Below are 21,892 nucleotides of genomic sequence, written 5' to 3'. Positions count from 1 at the left end.
ATCTGTTTTCACAGAGGAGAGTAGAACCTGATGGTGTTTTTTGTGGTCCAGTCAGATCTGGTGGTGAATGACTAAACCAGTTGTTCGCCATTTTCGTTCACATTTGTGTCCCTTGGACTTGAGGGAGTTGAGATGAGTGCCGTACCTGGGGAATGTCCAGGGTGAGAGAGAGTATTGTTTTTAATGGGGATTAGTGTGTCGAAGGTGGAGGTGCAGGTGTGCTGTCTGCAGAAATGTTGTGGTGAATGGAGGGCCAAAGGCTAGACCATTAGGAATTTTAGGTTGCAGATCTAAGTGAATTGAGGAAGAGTTTTTGTCCAGGGGCGTGTACAGACAGAAGTAGGGTTTGGAGGGGAAAAACAGATGTCGGTGGAGAGCGATCCAAGGAAGTGATCAGAGATGGCCCTAGCTGTGATTGATACTGTAAGGAGCAGCTAGCCCCTGTTAGACGGCCCACCTGCTTGACCTTGCCATGATTATGGTTTGGGTAACTTACATGGATGGTGAGATTAAGGGAGGATAGGAAGGCAGTGAACTAAGAAGAGAGAGAGCATGATGAATTGAGATGGAGGTTAAAATCATCTAGGATGCGAAGCAGCTCGGTGCAGTCAAAGTTGATCAACTTGCGAATCATTCAGTCTTCTGGACAGAAATGAAGAGGTTAGTTTAATGACCAGAATAAAGTTAAAACAGTGGCCCTTCATATTTCTGGAGCCTTGATTAATGCATCCTGGTTTCACTGAGAACATAGCTTCCTGTGGCACATCTTAAACTTCCTACCAGAATGAGATTATTTGAAAAGATATATATGACAATATACATCCCACCTTAGGTGATCAGGAAAATGTGATTTCCATCACCCTTTCTGTGAACAGCAATTTTAAAAAAGCCATCATAAATGGCAAAGTTTTCTTTACTGATTGACCCATTGCAGACTGATCAACTGCCTATCTGAGAGGCAAACATCACTGAAACATCGCAATCAAACCTAGAATCAGACAACTGGTGGACACATGCCATCTGCACTGAGAAGAATCAGCCAGGATAGGTTGAGCGTGATGTTGTTTGGCTGTCTCTGTTCTGTAATGGCGCAGTTACACATCTGTTACTCCTTGTCAGCATGAGGTGTAAAAACAGGTTGAAGACTTGGAGTATTCAACAGAGCTTGAATTTTCCTGACAATTCATTTTTGTCTGTTCCTGGAACATTCCTGAAAGGCTTGATCTCCTGCCCACAAAGTCAACTTCACTGTGCACCAAGTTTGGCACTCTCCTAATCTAACATAAAGGGAAATCTATAATCATCAATAGACATATAAATAGTAAAAGGTTGGTAATAGGAGGAGTGGGACTAATTAGGGACCTAAAAGGGGATTTATATGCATGGAGGCATGGGTCATGGCTGAGGTACTGAATGAATGCTTTGTATCTGTCTTTACCAAGCAAGAAGATGCTGCTCAAGTCATGGTGAAAGAGAAGGGAATTGAGACGCTGGATGGGCTAAAAATTAATAGACGAGGTATTAGACAGACCGGCTGTACTTAAAGTTGATAAGTCACCAGGACCGGATGAGATGCATCCAAGGATACTTAAGGGAGTAATGGTGGAAATTGCCGAGGCACCGGCCATAATCTTCCAGTCCCCCTCAGATACAGGTGTGGTGCCAGAGGGCTGGAGAATTGCAAATGTTACATCCTTGTTCAAAAGGTACAAGGGCAAGCTCGGCAACTACAAGCCAGTCAGTTTAACCTTGGTGGTAATAAAGCTTTTAGAAATGATAATTTCGGACAAAATCAATCGTCATTTGGGCAAATGTGAGTTAGTTAAGGAAAGCCAGCATGGATTTGTTCAGGGAAAATTGTGTTTAACTAACTTGCATGTGTTTTTTGATGAGGTAACAGAGAGGGTTGATGTGGTGTACATGGACTTCCAAAAGGCATTTGGTAAAGTGCCACATAACAGGCTTGTCAGCAAAAGTAGAGCCCATGAAATAAAAGGGGCAGTAGCAGCATTGATATGAAGTTGGGTGAATGACTGGAAACAGAGTAGTTGTGAACAGTTGTTTTAAGACTGGAGGAAAGTATGTAGTTGGCTGTTGTAGAACTCCTGTTCCTAAATCCTATGTTTCTGTGATAGGCTTCCCCAGGGCTTGGTGTTAGGATCCCTGCTTTTCTTGATATATACTAATAACCTAGAATTGGGTGTACAGGACACTTTTTTAAAATTCCGGATGACACAAAACTCGGAAGTGTTGTGAGTCCAAAGGATAGAAATAAAACTTCAAGAGGACGCAGGTGGTGGAATTGGCGGACAGGTGGCATATGAAATTTAATGCAGAAAGGTGTGAAGTGATTCATTTTGGTAGGAAAAAGGAAAGACAATATAAATTAATGGGTACATTTCTAAAGGAGCTGCAGGAGCAGAAGGATTTCATGGTATATGTGCACAAATCATTGTAGATTATGGAACAGGTTGAGAAAACAGTTAATAACGCATACCGGGATCCTGGGCTTTATAAATAAGGGCATAGAGTACAGGAACAAGGAAGTTATGATAAACATGTATAAAACACTGGTTCGGCCTCAGTATTATGTCCAGTCTGGGCACCACACCGTAGGAAGGATGCGAAGGCATTAGAGAGGATGCAGAAAAGATTCACGAGAATGGTTCCAGGGATGAGCAACTTTGGTTATGAGGATGGGAAGCTGTGGCTGTCCTCCTTGGAGAATAGAAGACTAAGAGGAGATTTGATAGGGGTGTTCAAAATCATGAGGGTCGAGATAGAGTAGATATAGGGAAAGTGTTTCCATTGGCAGAAGGATCCAGAACCAAAGGACTCCAATTTAAGGTGATTGACAAAAGAAGCAATGGCAACATGAGGAAAAATGTTTTTACGCAGTGAGTGGTTAGAATCTGGAATGCACTGCCTAAGAGCGTGGTGGAGGTAGATTCACTTGAGGCCTTCAAAAGAGAACTGGATAATTATCTGAAGTGAAACAAAATTCAGGGCTATGGGGAAAAGGTAGGGGAGTGGGACTAGGTGAGTTGCTCTTGCAGGGAATTGCCTCTTTCTGTGCTGTAATCATTCTGTCGTTCTGTGATGCATGCTGGTTCTCAGAAGCAGCATCCATAGGCAGTGTATAACCTTATTTGGCCTGGACTTAAGCTTCACACTGCACATTTGACCAATTGATAATGGCATCTGTTTATACCTCCACAACATTGTACTGAGACTGTCATTAGTCAGCCCCACTAATGCATACTTTTGTCATCAGATGTGAGATTCGAAGGAATTATTTTTCCCCCCAAAGTTTTCTATGTAGAACAAACATTTGCAACTCTGTGGAGATAAATAATGAATACTCACTGGCTTCCTAACTCCACTCTAAGGAAGTTCCAGCTTCTCCATTACCGACGTTCTATTCAGTACGATGTTCAATTCATCGCTTGTTCCTGTAGTTCCCAGCCAACACTGACTCTCCATTTTGTCTTCATTTGCAAATCCTCTGTCTCCTCACTTCATCCTATCTCTAAGTACAGCCTTCCCTTGCTTTCATTGCAGCTTGCACCCTTTGCCTTTCTGTACCTGAATGGTCTTTCTTCCCACCCTCTTTGAAAGGAAAGTCTAAGCAGATACTTATTGTCGTGATAATATGACAGTGGGTGGCTGAAGTGCTCAAGTGCATTGAGTTCCCATGCCCTGTAAAATTGAACATTGAGACTTATAGCAGACTTAAGTCTTTCATTGTGTTCTGGAATGATGGAAAATGCAAGGGCAGGGGGGGGGGGGGGGGGGGGGGGGGGGTTGGTGGTGTGCGAGCTTCTACTGGCTGTTGGCACCCAGTAATTTGCAAAGCTTTGAGTGATGCATCCAACACATCAGTAGTATGGAAATAGGCTGATCTCTAGTTCTGGCACAAGGTCACTTACATCAAATGGAGTGGTACACAGTGTTTGAAAAAAGCTGACAGGAGTGGCACTGTGCAAGGTGCATTTTTTGGCTTCGTTCTTTGACTCTCTCCCATTTTGGAGAAGAAAAAATAGATTCTGGAGAGTTTTGATTGTTTTTAATTAAATGGAGAGTGACTCTATATATCTTAGTGTTGCCATGGTGGGTTGAAAGCTGTTTCTGAGCCATCTGACTCTTCAAATCCTATTAAAGTCCTAAGAAATCCATCACCACTGCCATCAAGAGTGTGCTTAGCTAGGTTTGGGCATCCTTGGGTCACTGTTCCCTTTGAGCATGTATGAGTAGAAACTTAGTGGTTGCACCAACATTTAAAACAATAATTTCCTCAGCTTACACTGCATAAGCATCTGCTTTCTTGTTTCAGATAAGGGCACAAAAATCAGGAGACGAGGGAGCCCATTCAGGCCATTCCTTGTCTAATCTACTGCAATCTTTCTATGGTTAGGTGATTCCCTAACAATGGCTGTCACTGCCTCTCAGATCTCTTTGCTAATCTTTGTTAGCACTCTGATATCAATGCTGTTTTTCCTTGTGGGTTTATTGGACCGGATTTTGCTGAAACTGGCACTGTCCGGCTTGTCTTCGCATGTTTAGATTTTAAGAGGTTTTGCTCACTAAGTTGCTGGAAATGCTAGCTGATACCCATGCAGTGAGGGCAACTGGGACTTTGGTGAACCAAGGGACAAACTGTACCTCCTCAAACAATGAAATTAAAGCACTGAGTAATAACATGAGGGTGAATTAGCAAGGGTAAATTCAATGTGAAATTAGGTACAGCAAGAGAAAACGAGAAAGATTGCATTGAGATAGAGAATAAAGTAACAAAGACAAAGTAAGAAAAAAAAATTCAATTTGCAATTTTTAATATCCAAAACAATTTACAACCTGAAGGAATGAGACTCCACACTTTTTTTTGTTTTTCATGGTAAGAAGTTGATTGGCAGTCATTAACAATGATGTTAAAAGGATTCTTGCACTGTTAATTACTAATGGGTAATTTGTGAATGCAGCAACTTCATGAAAATCACAGGGAGGTTAAGCACAAGTTAACATGCAGGTACAACAAGCATCTAGGAAGGCAAATGGTGTGTTAGCATTTATTTGTTACAAAGCCATTAGAATGTAAGAGTAAAATAAAAGTTTCACTGCAGTTAGGGCATTGGTGAGGCCACACCCAGAGTACTGTGTAAAGTTTTGGTCTCCTTACCTAAGGAAGGATACACTTGCCCTAGAGAGAGTGCAACAAAGGTTCACTAGACTGGTTCCTGGGATGAGTGGATTGTCCAATGAGGAGCAATTGAGTAGAGTAGGCCTGTACTCCCTGGTGTTACGGACAGGTGGGAGATGATAGGGATGGTTTCCCCCTTTTTTCACCTCTCAACTGACAGAAGGTAGTGTATTTTTAACAAGTGTTTTAACCCCTGAATGTTTTAATGATCAACAAACAGACAAATGACAGGCTTACTCGTAAGTTTAAAAGAAAGATAAATGTTTATTGTACAACACCCCGAAATATATGCAATTTCACCCACAAATATACACGCGCAAGAAAATATAGATATTAAAAGATATCATGCGTTTAGGTCTGATGGTTTGAAAAAGAGTTCGCTTTCAAACTGTTTTTTTTCCCCGGGGGTGAAGACTTAAAACGGTGCAGGTCTGGCTTTTCCTTTTTTCTCACATTCAGGAGGACGGATGCACTGTTACAGACTTCTCTTGTTATATCTCAGTCACAGTTCAATGGCGAAAGCCTGGTTCGGTTTCTCAGGTAGGGAGTTCAAGGCCAACTCCAGTCTCTACCTACACTTAGTTTAAAGATGGCAATCTTAGGCAGGGTCCTTCCTGTTCGCTGGAATAGATGGAATTCTCCCTTTTGAATGAATAAATAAATTAACACCGACACTGATTCTGCTCCGATTGTTCCAGACTGTGCTGCCACTTCACTCGCATGCAGCTGTTGCCAGTCAGAATCCTTTCTCCTGATTGTCAGTTTGAATTCAGGCTGCTTTGGTGCGCCTCAAGTCTGTTTGTTTCATAAGTTTATAATTCATAATTTCTCCTTGCGTGAGCGTAGCACTGGAGTTTAGAAGAATGAGGTGATCTAATTGAAAAATGTAAAATTCTTAAGGGGCTTGACAGAGTCGATGCTGAGAACATGTTTCCAGTGTCTGGGGAATCTAGAACATGGCCATTTGGAACTGAGATGAGAAATTTCTTCACTCAAACAGTTGCAAATCTTTAGAATTCTCTACCCCAGAGAGCTGTGATTGCTCTGTTGTTGAATACATTCCAGAAAACAGATCGATATATTTTTGGGTACCAAGGGAATGGAGGGATATGGGGATAGTGTGGGAAGATGGAAGTGAGATAGAAGATCAACTATCATCTAATTGAATGGCAAAGTCGGCTGGAAGGGCTGAATGGCCTATGCCCAGCTCCCAGTTTTTATGTTCTATGTCATTTAATGAAGCAAATGGCAGAGGGGCACAAATTGGCCAGCAACCTATGATTAATAATTCATGGGGCATCTCTTCACTGCAAGTTGCTGGCCAATTTATGCATTAATAATGGCGAATGTCATTCAGGCGCTGTTAATTTTTCAGCAAAATCTGCCCATTGTTTTTGAGTATTGTCCAGGACTTGGTCTCAGGTGTATTTATAACACTAATTTTGACTGGAAAATTTTTAATTAATTGTTCTGTATAAAATGCTTAAATAGACATGACACACCCACATAATCTTTCCATTTGAAAATTAGGTAATGATTATGAATGTAATGCAAATTTTAATGTTTCATAATTTCATTTGCAAGCTGTCATTCTTTTGCACCTGCTTATTATTTTCCACTTCGGGCAGCTTGTTACGATCTGGTGAGAAAGAGGTCTAGGGTTCCCTTTCAGCCTTCACCTGGTCTTACTGTAACAGGGTTTAATTTTAAACACGCCGTGTTTTTAGCTCCCCCTTGGTGAATCCTTTTTCACCACTTTCCAATTATAAGGCAGAGAAACCAGCACACACACACAGGTTTTCTTGGGTTTAAAGAAGAAAGGTGAAATTTTATTAAACTTAAACTTAAAACTCCAATTCAGTTAACGCCTACGGATACACACCGCACCCCACGCTAGCATGCATACGCAATACGGACATGCAAATAGAGACAGAAAAGAGCAGAAGAAAAATAAAGTGGAAAGGTTTGAGGCAATACCTGAAGAATGTTTGTTACAGGTCTTCGAGCTCATGGTCGAGTCCTTTTGTAGGTAGCTCTTGCTTTTCCTTGGGGCCCAGTATTCTTCTTAAACCTTGTTCACTATAGGAGACTTTTCTTTCTTGGGGTTCATGTGTCTTCAGTCGGTTTTTGGAGTTCTGTGAGAAAGAGATGGGAGCAGACAGGAGAGGCTGTGGCGAGCCAGCCAGGAGAGGTCTTTTCAGTCTAGGAGCAAAGAACTTTCTAGTTCAAAAACTCAGTTCAAACTCTGCAACTGCCAGTTAATCATGTGACTAACTGGTCTGACCATGTCTGTTTGTGGATTGAATTGGAGCAATGGCTCCTTTGTCTGCAAGCACAGTCTGTTAATATGCAAAAATGTTCTTTCCAGCCAGGGGCCTGGCAACCTGTTGTCACAGGCCTTCTCTTCTTCCCAGCAACAATTTGAAATTTAATGTCCATGTGGTGAAATTAATATGCCTCATTCTTGGCAGGTGGGGCCTGCATGACCAGATGTAACCTGTCTTATCAGCTGAGCCTCAACAGCTTAAAAGCATCTACATTTGTTTACCACCTTCCCCTAAAATCATTTGAAGAGTTGGCATGATGCACTGGCATTCACTACAAATCAGTGTTGTTACATTCCACATTGGCTTAATGCCTGAATATAACATGTTAACAGTAGCTACCACAGTTTCTAATGGTAAAAGCTTGCCAGTAATTCATTGCTAATTATATTTTTAAGATCTTGGAATATATACCACAAATTGAGTCCTTATCACAACGGAGCTTCCTGGCTGTTAATGCTGACCTTGATGCCCCATATTTTTAAACCCCTTTTATGTACCAATATTCCCCATGACAGCAGGACAGAATTTAAAAATATATATTGTGTAAAGAAAGGGGAAATTATAAGAGATGCTGGTTAAACCTTGAAGAAAGGAAAAGGGTGATAAATAAGAGAGTCTGTGTAATTAAAATGGGCACAACCATTGGTAAATATCATGGGCAGGAGTTTCCACTCGGTTGTGCTGGTTTCTTCAGTGCAATATGCCTGAAGTCGACCAAACTTGCGCAAAAGATCGAGGAATTCCAAGTGCAAATTCCATTCAGCGTAGAGTTTCTGCAATCTTTTGCATTTTTTTTTAAAAACATTGCGCTTGGAGTTGGTTCCACCCATAGAACTGGCCATGCCCCAAAATGAATTAATCACCATGGGGATTTTTCTCTAATCCCATCTGCCTGCAGGCCTTTAAGGAGATTCTTAAAATGAAGTTTTTTATAAGCACAAGGATATTCATGGGCATGTTTCGAAAACTTAGTTTAAAAAAAAAAATTACTAAGAAACTGACTGTTATACACCAGTGTAACTAACAAATGGTGCTGTATAGTTTTCAGAGTAAGTTTTGGTAATTTAGAATCAGCTTATTCATGAGTGACGAAGTAGGCAATCTGATTAAAATGCTTATTTTTTATGATAAAACCCATTTTCAGCTGTATTAATCAAACTGCACCAGGTTGCCACTGTAATATAATTTTTTAAAAATTGAGTTCTAAATCTTGAGTTACACTGGTGCATGGCAGATTTTATGTTTGGTGATATTCAAATGAGACTGAGCCGAAAATGGAGGGAAAGAACCCTTTTGAATAGTAGCCCGATTTGGAACGCAATTTGTGCCCAGATCGCAGGTTGTTCCCAAAGTAGAAATTCTTGAGGGCCTATGTAAGGAGTACGCCTCTGCATGTCCCTTCCCTGCTTTAACATTGTGAAGCCTTTAATGACCAGAAAGTGAAACATGGCAGCCACTGATGCGATGTTGTTTTCTGAAGGAGCTCAATTTAGTACAAAAAATCTTCTCTCAACAAGCGACGATTAGGAATGACCATGATTTTTGTTAAAAATACAATTTTCTTTTCAAAACTCCTTTTTAGGTTTAGTCCTCCATTACTTATTACTCCTCACCCTAACAGGGTAAGCAAGTTAATAGTGTGTTCTCATGTCTCTACCAATGCTTGCTGTTAACCAGATGATAACAAAGTTGGTTTGCAATCCAATTATTTTTCCTAAGTACTGAAGATGCTCTGGCAGATAGGAAGCTCCTTAAATTGAGGATATCCTCTATTCAGCTACTCTGTGGCATAATAGGTTAGTTCCTTGTTTTGCTGTGCTTGCCAGTGAGATTTCTTTTAAGGTTGCTTAATAATGTGTAAATTCATTCAGATTTGAAACGGTATAGACTGGAATTGGGAGGTTCTGTGACTTTATTGGACTTTATCAGTGTGGCATCAAGGGCATTAGAAAGGGGCAAAGAATTGCAAGCTTGAGCAAAGTATAGATTGGGCAAAAGAAAAAGAAATACTGTCAATAGCCCACTCATTGCATAAGTGTTAGATTGTTTATGTTCATGTATTTAATATATTGCTCTGAGCTTCTGTAGCTAAAAAGCATAATTCAGTGCTAACCACAGCTAAACAATTCGAAGTGATCTTTAATTTCCAGCAGCGATATCTTTATGGTCACTGTTAGCACTTGTATTGCTCTGGGTGATTTGTATTTTTTTGAAATCAACTGAAGATGACATTGACGGAGAGGTGTATGTGAATATAATGGAAATTGGTATGCGTTATCAACATTGACAGATGGTGCTGAATATTCCACAATTACTTTTAGAAGTGTGTGCCGGGACTTACTAATATTAGAATTTATGATCATGTCTCAGGGATTATTATTTGGAAATGAGATATTAGGCTGAAATTTATGCCGCCCCAGCGGGTCGGATGGTGGCATGGGGACGGCGTAAAATTGAGCAGGAGGCTCCGGGAGGCCTACCCGTCCCGCTTCTGCCTCCGGTCAAGTTTACGGCGTCAGGTGTTGTGGTGGTGGGGGAGGGGGGAGAAACGGCCCGCCTGAGGCCAATCAAGGCCCTTAAGTGGCCACTTAACGGCCACTTAAGGGCCATCGCCCGCCTTCACGGGTATTTTACCCATGTCAAGTGGGTGTGCTGGGAACGTGAAAGGCTGTCCAGCGATAGCTGCCGGCCTTTCTGCGCCCCGCGGTGGGGCATGGCAGTCAGGCACAGGGTGCCCGATTGAGGGCCACACCTGCCTCACAACCCACTCCCGGGTTCCAAGATGCCCCCCTCCCCGCAAATGACCACTTCAGCCTCACCAGGGAAGGACCGATCCCCCTGGTGATGCAAGCCCAAATTACCTTCCCGCCAGGCTCCATGGTGTTGGCTGGGCTGCAGTCCCAGCAGTGGGCACCGCTCCCCGTGGCGCTGCCGGGACTAAGAGATGCCGGCTCGCTGATTGGCTGGCAGCTCACTGAGGCGGGACCTCCTCCCTCAAGTGGGTGGAAGTCCCCCCTCTGGACAATTAAAGCCCGGGGACCCATAAAATGTGGGACAGATCCCTGGGCTAGGCGGAAGTGGGGTGGCCACCAACTTTCACGACGGTGGCGAATTTCTGTCCACCTAAGGTAAAATCCAGCCCATTGTCTAGTGTTTCTTGCTATAAACATTCACTTTTAGTATATTTGGAATGGTGGTGGAATCATGCTTGAAAAGAGGAATTATTTGGAAACTTGATACGAGATTAAGAAGCAGAGATGAGGTTTCGGTGCCTGGAATTCATAAAGTGGGGTTAGGGTGGTTAGAGGGAGAGAAGTTTAATAATATAAATAATACCTCCATTCTTGTAGCTTGTTGTTGTGGTGTCAAAGGTCTCGAAAACACTTCACATAATGAATTAATTTTAAAGTGAGGTGACTGTTTTAGTCCAGCACCATTATTTGCAATAAATAAAATATTCCATTGGAGCACAAAGATTTTGAAGGCTTGTGGGGCTATAGTGATTAGAGGTGGGGAAGGGCAAGGCCGCGGTCGGATTTGAAAACTAGGATGAGGATTTTAAAATTGAGGCGGGAGCCAGTGCAGGTCAGCGAATGCTGGGTTAATAGGCGAAAGTCAGCAGTTTTGGTGCTGGAGTGGATATATGGGTGGTAGCTCATCTCGGGCTAGTCACATTAAGGTTGCAAATGGTCTGGAGAGCAATGGAGTCAATGGTCAGGGAATGGAATTAGTGGCGGAGACGAAAGACGATGGCTTTTCTTTTGCCAATATTTAGTCGAATGAAATTTCTGCTCATCCGTTACTGGATATCGGACAAGTAGTTTGGTAAGTTAGAGACAGAGAACGAGTAAAGAGATGTGGTGGTAAGCAAGAGCAGAGTGTCATTAGCCTACATGTGGAACCTAATGTGTTTTCAGATGATGTCGCCAAGGGGCAACATGTAGATGAGAAATAGGAGGATCCAAGGATAGGTCCTTGGGGGACATCAGAGTGAATGGCGTGGGAGTGGGAAGAGAAGCCAGGAAAAGTCAAAAATTAAATGTACTTTTGTGAACACACTACAGCTTAATGCCACTTATAAAAAAAGGTATTTGGGGTCAGTTGTAAGTCCAACTTGGTGCATATGCGCAGCTTTTTGTCCTAGGAATCCAGATATTTTTAAACATGAGGAAGATTGGAGGTACCTGTCCAATAGGGCAGCTGATATTTTGTCATAACTGTGTGGAATATTGTTTCCAAAATAATTGTTCCTTGCATTTCCATTTTATATGCATATGGAAAACTAGTGTTCCCATTTCTCCTTCCCCAGCCTTTTGATACAGTTGGTTTCTCTGCTCCAACATCCTTAGTTTCAACTGCATACACTGAGACAGAATGACTGAATGTTATTCAGAGATGAGGCTATTCCAGATTCTTGTAGTGAAAGTAGACCTTTTTCAGATGGTGGGGAGGTGGGACTATCCTTGATTCCTAATGATGTTTCCCGATTATCTTTGGCTTCAGCAGCAGGAGTGGGTAATTTATGAACTGGTTAGAGAAAGGGAGTACTGACGTGCAATAGGATGTTGGGTATAGTGAAAGCTTGAAGGCACATGGAATAGGAAGTCCATGGACGCATTCACACTACATTTGGAATTGCATGCATTCTTAAGTATAGAAGTGCAATTACACTGTAATATATCTCTTTGCACCAACATTACAGTTAACAGTAAACACAGTATCCACTCAGATCCAGCACCTGACCTGACTCTGGGGCAAAGCAGAGCATGGCTTCTTCTTGCAGGATGGAGTCTCTCTCAACTTTACTCTGGAGTAAGGTCAGTCCTTAAACTGGATTTACACTGCACAAATGTATCATTGGTGAGACAAAACCAATTTGCACCAATTCTAATGTAAATGTAGCTTAGGAGGCACAGGAGAAGAGCAGAAGTATCAAGGAGTTGATAAATTAAAGCATTAAGGAGTTGATACCATTGTCCATGATTTTTCTTTACACCAATCAATTAAATTCCTGGATGCAAACGTTGGCTTAGTTACTGTGTTAGTTGGATTAAAGATAGTACAACCCCAAAGTAGCATTATCACAGAACTCCGCATTTGAAATCTGGAATTTAAGTAATTAGGAAAATTAAAAATAAATTTCATTTCTTCACATTTGGCTAGATCCTCAAGTTAAAGTTGAGCCCCTTTACTGTTTTCAATGTACTTTTTTATTTGTATTAACATTGGGGTGTGAACTTTATTGCTTGCTCTTTTGTGTAAATAAAAGTTGGATGTATTATAAATGCTGCTTTTAATCTTTTCACAATTTTTTTTTCCAGGATCAACATTTACTATTTCACTTATTACAAAGTCTATTGGATTCTTTGTGAGTATGCTGTTGTTTATCTGCAAAATGTATTTAAATATACATAGGCATCAGGTTAAAGCCTTTCTGTTCAGGGCTGACGGGTTTTCACAATATTCATAAATGGCTTGTGGAAAATAATTGCATATACCAGTAACTTTATAAAACTTGCTGCTGATCCAAATTATATGGTTAGGTTATAAGTGTAAGGCAGGTTGTTAGCATTTTTAGGGATACGGACCAAGTAAATGGATGGGGTGAGAAATTATCAATAATCGTAAGTTAATGCATATCGAAACAGGAATAAGATGTCCTTTAGCACAAGTGAAGAAGAAAAAAGTTTGGGGTATTATCATTAATCATAATTTCACACTCACTCAACACTTTTATCATCAACAAAGCTAATCATGTATTACAATTTGGGCTTCTCTTGCAATACACACAGTTATTTGCACTCACACTAAAAAGAATTTCCACAAGCAGACCTAATGGTCCTATGAACTAAAACTTATCTGTATGCATCAAGTCACTGGGATGGTGATGCAAAGGATTAGCACTCTACTGTGGTACCACTGACATTAGTATGGGATACCCAAACTGATGATCAGGGAAACACCATGTTGATGGACTATATATTTATCCTGAACAGATACCTTTCATCCCCAGGGATTTACAAATTTTGAACATTTTCAGCTTTTTTAGAATCTCTGTTGTTCGTGTCTGCAAAGATTATTTCCGTTAATAAATGGCATGTTACTGGCGTGTTTTCTAATGAATACCTTTAAGAAATTGATTTTAACTATTTATTGCTCCTCCTCAACTTCATCCCTGTTGTTACACTGTGGTTGTCGTGGAAACATTTTCTGCTGTTGGGTTTAATATCTGCAGCTATCCTCATTTCTAGTTTCTTTTTCGCCATGCTTATCACTCTTTTTACATGCTTCTGGAGTTCTCTGTAATATTTTCAGTTTCTGCACCAAATCATCTTACAACAGAATGAAAAGGACCTGCTCCCTCTATACTGTCCCAATTAACGTAGACTCATGTGTAGCACAGGTTAGTCAAAAAATAAATCTGAATCCATGCTGCCCGTTTAAGCAGCCTTAAAAACACAGGTTAGATGCACATGAGAATTCTTCCTTGATCAAAACCAACAGGGTATCTCTATTGCATTAGTTTGACATTTCCATTTCCCACACACTTGTATTAATGGTCTTTGAATGAGCTCCCTATATTAGCACTGAATTATAAACAGTTTGTGCAATAGGTTTGTCTCACCAGGAATTGGGTTGGAACAGCCCCAACTCATTTTTATAAAACTCTTCCAGCCAGTAAAAGCAGGAGATGTTCAACCTTTCAATCTGGATGGGCAGTCAATCCAGCACACTCCCTTAAAATCATAAGGGGTGGGGGGGGGGGGATTTTACCACCCTCCACCCCCCCCCCCTTCAAAAAAAAGACAGGTGGGAGTGGATCATATAGAATGTGAACATTAAAAAAATTATCTAACCTGCTCACTTCTGATTTTAATGGAGTTGAGACTGGGTGGGATAGGGGCGTGCAACCACCTTCTGTCAGGCAGATGCGTGGTTCATATTTAACATGCTTCCTGCTAGAGAAGCTGGATGAAGCAGCGGCTGCTCCACACTTGGAGAAATGCAAGTGCAGTTAACCAAACTAACTTCTGAGTTTAACCCTGGCCAGCTGGTTTTTGTGGGCCTCAGGAATCCTGGCAGCTAAAGGGAGGTGAGGACTGCTTTGTGGAAGAGATAAGTACTCTCACAGTACTGCTTGTGGACCAGGAGGAGCAGGATTACATCCTCTGTCCCTGCCCGCTGTCATGCCCTCCAAGTCTTCCCATCTTCCCCTGATCACTGGCCACACCCCACCTTCCTTCAATGTCAGACCCTTACCAAAACTCCCACTATCCTGCTGCAGGCTCCCGACTTCTTCCGGAGGCCTGTGGCCTCCTATAAAACTTCAAAAGGAGGTTGGTTTCTGGGCGGGGGACTTGCCAGAAAAAAAAGTCGCATGCTCTGTCCTTCAAAATACACGGCATGCAAGGAAACCAGGGCTTCCCAACCAAAACTTCCCCGGACCCCACAATGCCTCAGAAAATCCACCCCAACCAAGATCGGGGTCATAGATTCACAGTACAAACTGAGGCTGTTGGCCAATCTTGCCTGAGCAAGCTATTTGTTGAAGCAATCCAAAACTTATCCCATTGCCTCGCTCTCTCCTCATAACCATACATCATTACTCTTCCAATTTTGTCTCCCCTTAAAAGATTCAACAGTCTCTGTTCCAACCATTGAGGAATGGAATCACAGAATAGAAGTTTGAGTTCTCAGAAAAAGGGCTTTTTATTCCTGATACAGTTAAATTATAATTCAGCTAGACTGATATGCTGGAAGACTGCAGGAGAAATGGACAGATTTCATAACCTTCAAAGAGAATTGTTTTATTTCAGCTTCCTCCCCACAGAGCACTAGAGGATTTGAGAAGAGTTTTATTTTAAATATATATTTAACAATGTGCCAGTTCTTTATTAATCAGTTGTTCTGTGATAGATGAAATATATTTTGAAACCTGGAAATGTATTTTACCGTGCAGAGAATTAATCTGAATATTTTACATATTAAGCATGCTCCAGGAAGACTAGCCAGCTGTCAAACTGTTATTAAAAAAAAAAAATTCTCCAGTATGGATTTTCTTAAGTCAACGTAGAAACTGTTAGTGCGAATACATTTTTAAATGCACTGTTGGATTTTCTTTATGAATAGCAATACTTTGATGTTTAAGTTATGTGTGGCACAGATAATGATGCACATTTTTTATCATGCATCAAATTCTGAACAGCTGGGCACTTTTTAATGATGTAGTCTTTTAGGGAAGATGGATACCAGTGAACAGGGTAACGTAGGTATTCTCTGAGTGAACAATAGTCCTGTAATAGTTGCTCAGTTAATAACCTTCCAAAATATATATGAAAGCTAGAGTATAGGTAAGTGGTTAATGTCCACTATTTACTGTGAAACCCTTATTATCCATGCTCAACAACAGCTTGCATTTACATAACGCCTTTAATGAACTACAGTATCCAACAGTGTTCTTATTATCTGCCTTCCCTATTATCTACCAGTGTTATGACCAAGGCGGGAGGAATGCACTGTTAATTCAGTCTCACTAATGCACAGGTCATAGCATATCAAATAATGTTTCCCACCAATGGAAGACTAGCCAAATTAAACACTGTATATTTCCCCCAGAATAAAGCATGCCAAACCAGGTTTCTTTAAACAACAGCATTAACTATTTATTACAGAAGAAATAATAGGTCTTAACTACTAACGAGATAAATCTATACATAAAAAAAACCCTTATTCCCTTAACCCTCATTCGCGCACACGTACATTCAAAAAGAAACAGTTAACCGATTTCAAAAGCGAGGTTTGGATTATAACTGTTTCTTAGGAATAGAAGGAATAATTTAAAAAGAAATTGAGGTTCACGTTCTGGTAGGATTTTTTCGGTTTGGTGTGGTGTCCCAGAGTCGAATAGTCGATGCCACTTGAAGTCTCTCCAGGTGAGGTTGATGAACAATCTGTGATGGATAGGTGTTCATGGCAATTTAACTGCAGCAGGCATCACATAGGTCTTCCATCGGGGTGTAGCAGCAGGACTGCTTGGGTTTTGAAGCAGCAGTCTAGCAGTAGAAGATTTCTTCAGATTTAAGGATTTTCTTAGAACACAGGAGGCAGCAGGAATCTTACTGGATGCAGAAATTCTTCAGAGACCGGAGGCAACAGGAATCTGCCACCTTTCAAATGCAGGATTCCTTTGCAAGTCTCCTTTACAGAGAGAGGTAACACTTTTCTGGGTCTTTTCTCTGTTGCTCCAGGCACGTCAAGCAAAGATTTCAAAATGCCTGCTCTTTGTCCAATTCACAAGCTTTTAAAGGGTCCTAAGTGAAAAAAACACCTTCCTGAACATGGTCACATGCCCAGACACAGTGTCTCCCCCGGTCACTCAATCTTCTCTGGCAAAAGTTCAAACCCCAGTGATTTACTTGAAACTGCAAACCTTCCTGTTCTATTTCAAGTTTAACATCCTTTCAAAACACCCATAAAGTTCAACTCTTTGTTCTGAACTTCCTTTCAAAACATTGCTGGAATTCCAATTATTTTTGCAGGTATCTTTCATTGAGCAATATCCTTTTTTCAGTTTTTTTTTGAAACACATAGAAGTCCAAGATTTAGTACAAAAAATAAAACCTTTTGTGATACCAACATGTTTGAGGGATAAAGCCTTACCCAAGATATTGCCTTATTGCATAGTCTGTTAACATGTCTTCCTGTTTGGTGTAAATAAACCATATAGCAAAAAGGATTAAAATCAATTCATGCTATTTGTATTGCATTGTCTTTGTTTCTATGGTTGTGATATTGTTGTACTGTAAGCGCAAGACGAAGATTTCAAGACTCCCAATTATTGCCGATTTCCTTTATCCACCGGACAATGGGAGGTCCCTTCTATTATGATGGGTAATGAAGGTTTTGGTACTCAGTTAAATTAGGACAGATTACAGTCCCACTCTTTCTTTAAAGTGTCAGCTTGGCTCCAGCAGCACTCTTGCTTCTAAATAGCATTGTTGTAATTTCAAGCTCCTCTACAGGATTGGAGCACTTAATCTTGGCTAACATTGTAGTGCAATACTGATGGAGTTATGTCGTTTGGATGGGATATTAAATCGAGGCTGTATCTGCCTATGCAGATGAACGTAAAGCACTATTCAAAGAAGAGCAAGGAGTTCTGGGGTTTTGGCCAACAGCACTGAAACAGATTAATTGGTCATTTATCTCATTTGATGTTTCTGGGTTTGTACTGCATGAATATTGGTTGCTATGCTCGCATACTTAACAGTGCCCACACTTAAAATATTAATAATGAAGCACTATGGGATGCTTGAGGATGCAATAAAATGCTGTTTAAATGGAAGTTATTTCTTCCTATGGGTTATCTATTAATATTGAATTTAACCAAGAAAAGGAGTTTTCCATTTCTAATTGAATAGTTATGAGCTTCCTGACTTCTGTTGAAATAATCAATATTCCCTTGTTCTTTTCTCACCTGAAAGAAAGAGACATTTACACATTTTCTGTCATTAGGAGGGGATAAACTTGAAGTCTGCAACAACCTTCAAGGAAAAAGCCAAACCTGTTTCTCTGTTTCTGAGTAGCTATAAGCTTGACTGACATTAATTGGCTTCAAAAGTTGCTTAATGAAAGTAGAAAAATATTTCCAAGTGATTTAATTTAATTGTATTTTCTCAATAAGAGCTTGATTGTTTTAGTTGCAAGTGACTTATAGACTTCAACTTTAAACCCAAGCTGTCTTTAAAAAACATTTTTTAGAATAGGGAGATCTTAGAACAGTTTGGCTAGGGCCCCAAAAATAGCATGTCTTGAGGATATTATGCGATATTCTGTCTGGATTTTGTAGCTCAAGAGTAGAGTAGAATGCATGCAGTTTTATTTCATTAGAAACGGTGGGAGCTACATCTTATGTTGAAGCTAACTTGCCTTGGTAAAATGTCTTATTGCCTTCCATTATTAATCAGATGTGCACTGAGGATTGCCGTAATGATTTTTGGATATTTGATATAAATTTTGATTGTATCTTAAAAGTTTTTGCTTCTCAAAAGCTGTTCTTAGAATAATTCTTCAACAGGTACCGCTCACAGCATAATTTAATTTACCAATAGATTCAAGTATCCAATGGCTAGCATAATGGTGACTAAGTCATATGGCTTGTCAATATTACTTTAAAAATAATAATGTGGTACTGATGGTTTGCAATCAGATGTTCATACATATTATTCAGTACTATATATTATCACTATGATGTTTTAACAGACAGTGTATGTTAAAGACACAGAGAGGACATTTACTGTACCAACATGTTTTCTACTTGATTCTGGCTCCAGTATTGGAGTCCGGAAATTGAAACTGAGGGTATGAATAGATTCCAAATTTTAGAATCTTAGATCTAACAATAGCCCCTAATTTAATTAGGGGTGAAGTGGGGTGGGAGAGATCAAATGACAAGCTGATATCCACCCCAGCCCACAGAGATTGTGGTATATTAATAGTGTTAATTTCAGTGGTGTTTGTTACAAAATAGAGAATAATTGCCTTAAAACACTTGCTAGATCCTTGTTTGGTACAAAGCACCATAGTCAAAGTATGGCTTCATGGTAAATAGTAGTGGAATTATGGAATAAAACAGTTATTAAATGCAAGTAGGATTTAACTTGGGACAGAAATTATTTCTCAGATTCCGAATATAGCAGATTTGCTGGATTTAAGGTGTATTCTCTGGTTTCATTAATTCCTTTATCTTTAAGAAAGAAAGACTTGCATTTATATAGCACCTTTCATGACCGCTGGACGTCTCAAAGTGCTTTATCTTATTGTGCTGTAGTTACTGCTCTGTAAAACAGACCATGTTGGAAGTTATGAACTCAGTACATGCTTATTTATTATCACTTAAAATAGGGTTAAAGGAATAAAATTTTTGCAAAGGTAGCCTAAAAGGGAGTGCTGGAGGGAGGATGCTACAGTTCAGCAAAATTGGCCATTTGAATTATTGCTTTTGCTAGAAAGTGTTTGTGGTGATGGTGTAGATGGGAGATGTGACATTGAAAATTGTTTAAGATGCTGATGTGGTGCAGAGTCCAAGGTTGCTGGTTTACCGTTGTCCAAATATCATATGCAGATTGGGTCTTCGAGCAGTATGATTCAGATTAAGTTTTGTTTCCATGGTATTATGCAACATGAAATCGCCTGCTCCTAGTCAAGTACTTCAGAAAAGAAATAAGAGGGAATCCAATCCTGATCATTGAATCTAATCCTGATCTCTTTGGGCTCCTTATCTCGAGAGACAATGTGTAAGCGCCTGGAGGTGGTCAGTGGTGAGTGGAGCAGCGCCTGGAGTGGCTATAAAGGCCAATTATACAGTGACAGGCTCTTCCACAGGTGCTGCAGAAAAATTTGTTTGTTGGGGCTGTTACACAGTTGGCTCTCCCCTTGTGCCTCTGTCTTTTTTCCTGCCAACTGCTAAGTCTCTTCGACTCGCCACACTTTAGCCCCGCCTTTATGACTGCCCGCCAGCTCTGGCGAACGCTGGCAACTGACTCCCACGACTTGTGATCAATGTCACAGGACTTCATGTCTCGTTTGCAGACGTCTTTAAAGCGGAGACATGGACGGCCGGTGGGTCTGATACCAGTGGCGAGCTCGCTGTACAATGTGTCTTTGGGGATCCTGCCATCTTCCATGCGGCTCACATGGCCAAGCCATCTCGAGCGCCGCTGACTCAGTAGTGTGTATAAGCTGGGGATGTTGGCTGCCTCAAGGACTTCTGTGTTGGAGATACGGTCCTGCCACCTGATGCCAAGCATTCTCCGGAGGCAGCGAAGATGGAATGAATTGAGACGTCGCTCTTGGCTGACATACGTTGTCCAGGCCTCGCTGCAATAGAGCAAGGTACTGAGGACACAGGCTTGATACACTCGGACTTTTGTGTTCCATGTCAGTGCGCCATTTTCCCCCACACTCTTGAATGTAAATACTGTCAACATTAATAACTGATGATGTGAACATTAGACAGTTCTTCCGGTTCAGTGGGGGTAGAAAAAATAGTGGATATGAATTCAGTTAAAATTATTTACCAAACAAATATCTCTCACCAGTTTTTGTCAAACAAATGGTGATTATAGAAAGGTACTTCTGGGAAGTCTATTCCTTCTGTGAAAAGACAGTTTCTTAGACATATTCCCTTTATTTCCACTCATGCACCACATCTTATAAAATCTGAGAAAGGGTCTTTGAGATCAGGACTTTCGTGATGGGAAGCATGAAGTTATCCTCCAGAGGTCTACTGGGGAAATTTTAATCTGCAGTAGCGCAGGAGTTTGAGTGCTGACCGGGGTTAAAACTGACCAAAATGAGAGCTTGTTAGTTATTTGGCTGCAACCTGCTGACTTCCATGATTAACTGTAATAGGTTGGGCTTCTTGCACGCAAACCCTTTGGGAGAGTCAGGTTGCCTATTAACATGTAATAATTGATCAATTAGTGTGATATTGAGACAGATTTTTCAGGATCCACAGGTTTCCTGAGCTTCCTGAAACTCACCTTGAAAACAAGGTGAGAACGTCGGTGCAATTGAGGGAAATATGACAATAAATACTCCATATTCTCAGCTGCTTTCTTATCTGCTATTGGGAAAGGGTGTTCGCTATACTTTTGCTGAGAAGTTGCTCTCTACACTTTGTAGGCTTGATCTATCAAATCAGGCTGGCTACCGCATATGCTGCTTCAGCTTGGACCATTGATGAGGACCGAGTTGACCGGCATCAGCAGCAGCCTGCTGGTCACAGACTGTAGCTACTCGAGAGAGAGAAGAGCAGCAGAGAGGTGCAGCTCACACAAGGTCATGCCCACTACACAGGGTCTATAGGGAAAGGGTCAACTTCCTCAACATAAAGGAACAGCAGTGACTCAGGAGGTGCAGGTTGTCACGTCAGATGGCAGCAGACATTTGTAGCCTGTTGGATCTGGTGGCCACGCAATGTTGGGCAGAGCACAGCAAACCACAACCATTCTGAACACTGAGGGGCAGGTTAACTCATTGGCTTGACGGCTAGCGTGTGGTTCAGAACAATGCCAACAGTGCGGGTTCAATTTCCATTCCAGCAGAGGTAGACTTGGTAACCTGCCTCTTCACCCTGCCCCTGTTGGCGAAATACAGATGTTAGTCTGTGATGCCAACACAACCAAAGCAAAAGCACCCTGGCTGGTGCATACGGAAACGCAACTCGAGATCTGAGCAAACATCTGAAGCGCATCTTCAGCAGGCCGAGGGCTTGCTCAATCACACATCTGGCAGTCATAAGGAATTCATTGTATTACGCTTGACCTCATTCCTCGCATTTCTGAGAAGTGTCACCAGGTATGTA

The 21,892-nt window shown here is 41.1% G+C and overlaps 1 protein-coding gene across 2 annotated transcripts in view; it reads left to right on the top strand.

Moving 5' to 3' along the window:
- The window catches only part of vps8 (VPS8 subunit of CORVET complex), a 715,536-nt gene that overhangs the window by 276,465 nt on the left and 417,179 nt on the right, over positions 1 to 21,892 (top strand). For both annotated transcript variants that reach the window (XM_068035875.1, XM_068035876.1), the window contains exon 34: positions 12,846 to 12,892. In XM_068035875.1, the coding sequence (XP_067891976.1) occupies positions 12,846 to 12,892 (47 nt within the window). The remainder of the gene's footprint in view (positions 1 to 12,845; positions 12,893 to 21,892) is intronic.

The sequence above is a fragment of the Heterodontus francisci genome, chromosome 7, assembly GCF_036365525.1.
Source record: "Heterodontus francisci isolate sHetFra1 chromosome 7, sHetFra1.hap1, whole genome shotgun sequence".
NCBI classification, from domain to species: domain Eukaryota; kingdom Metazoa; phylum Chordata; class Chondrichthyes; order Heterodontiformes; family Heterodontidae; genus Heterodontus; species Heterodontus francisci.
This window is presented reverse-complemented; position numbering and strand designations above follow the sequence as displayed.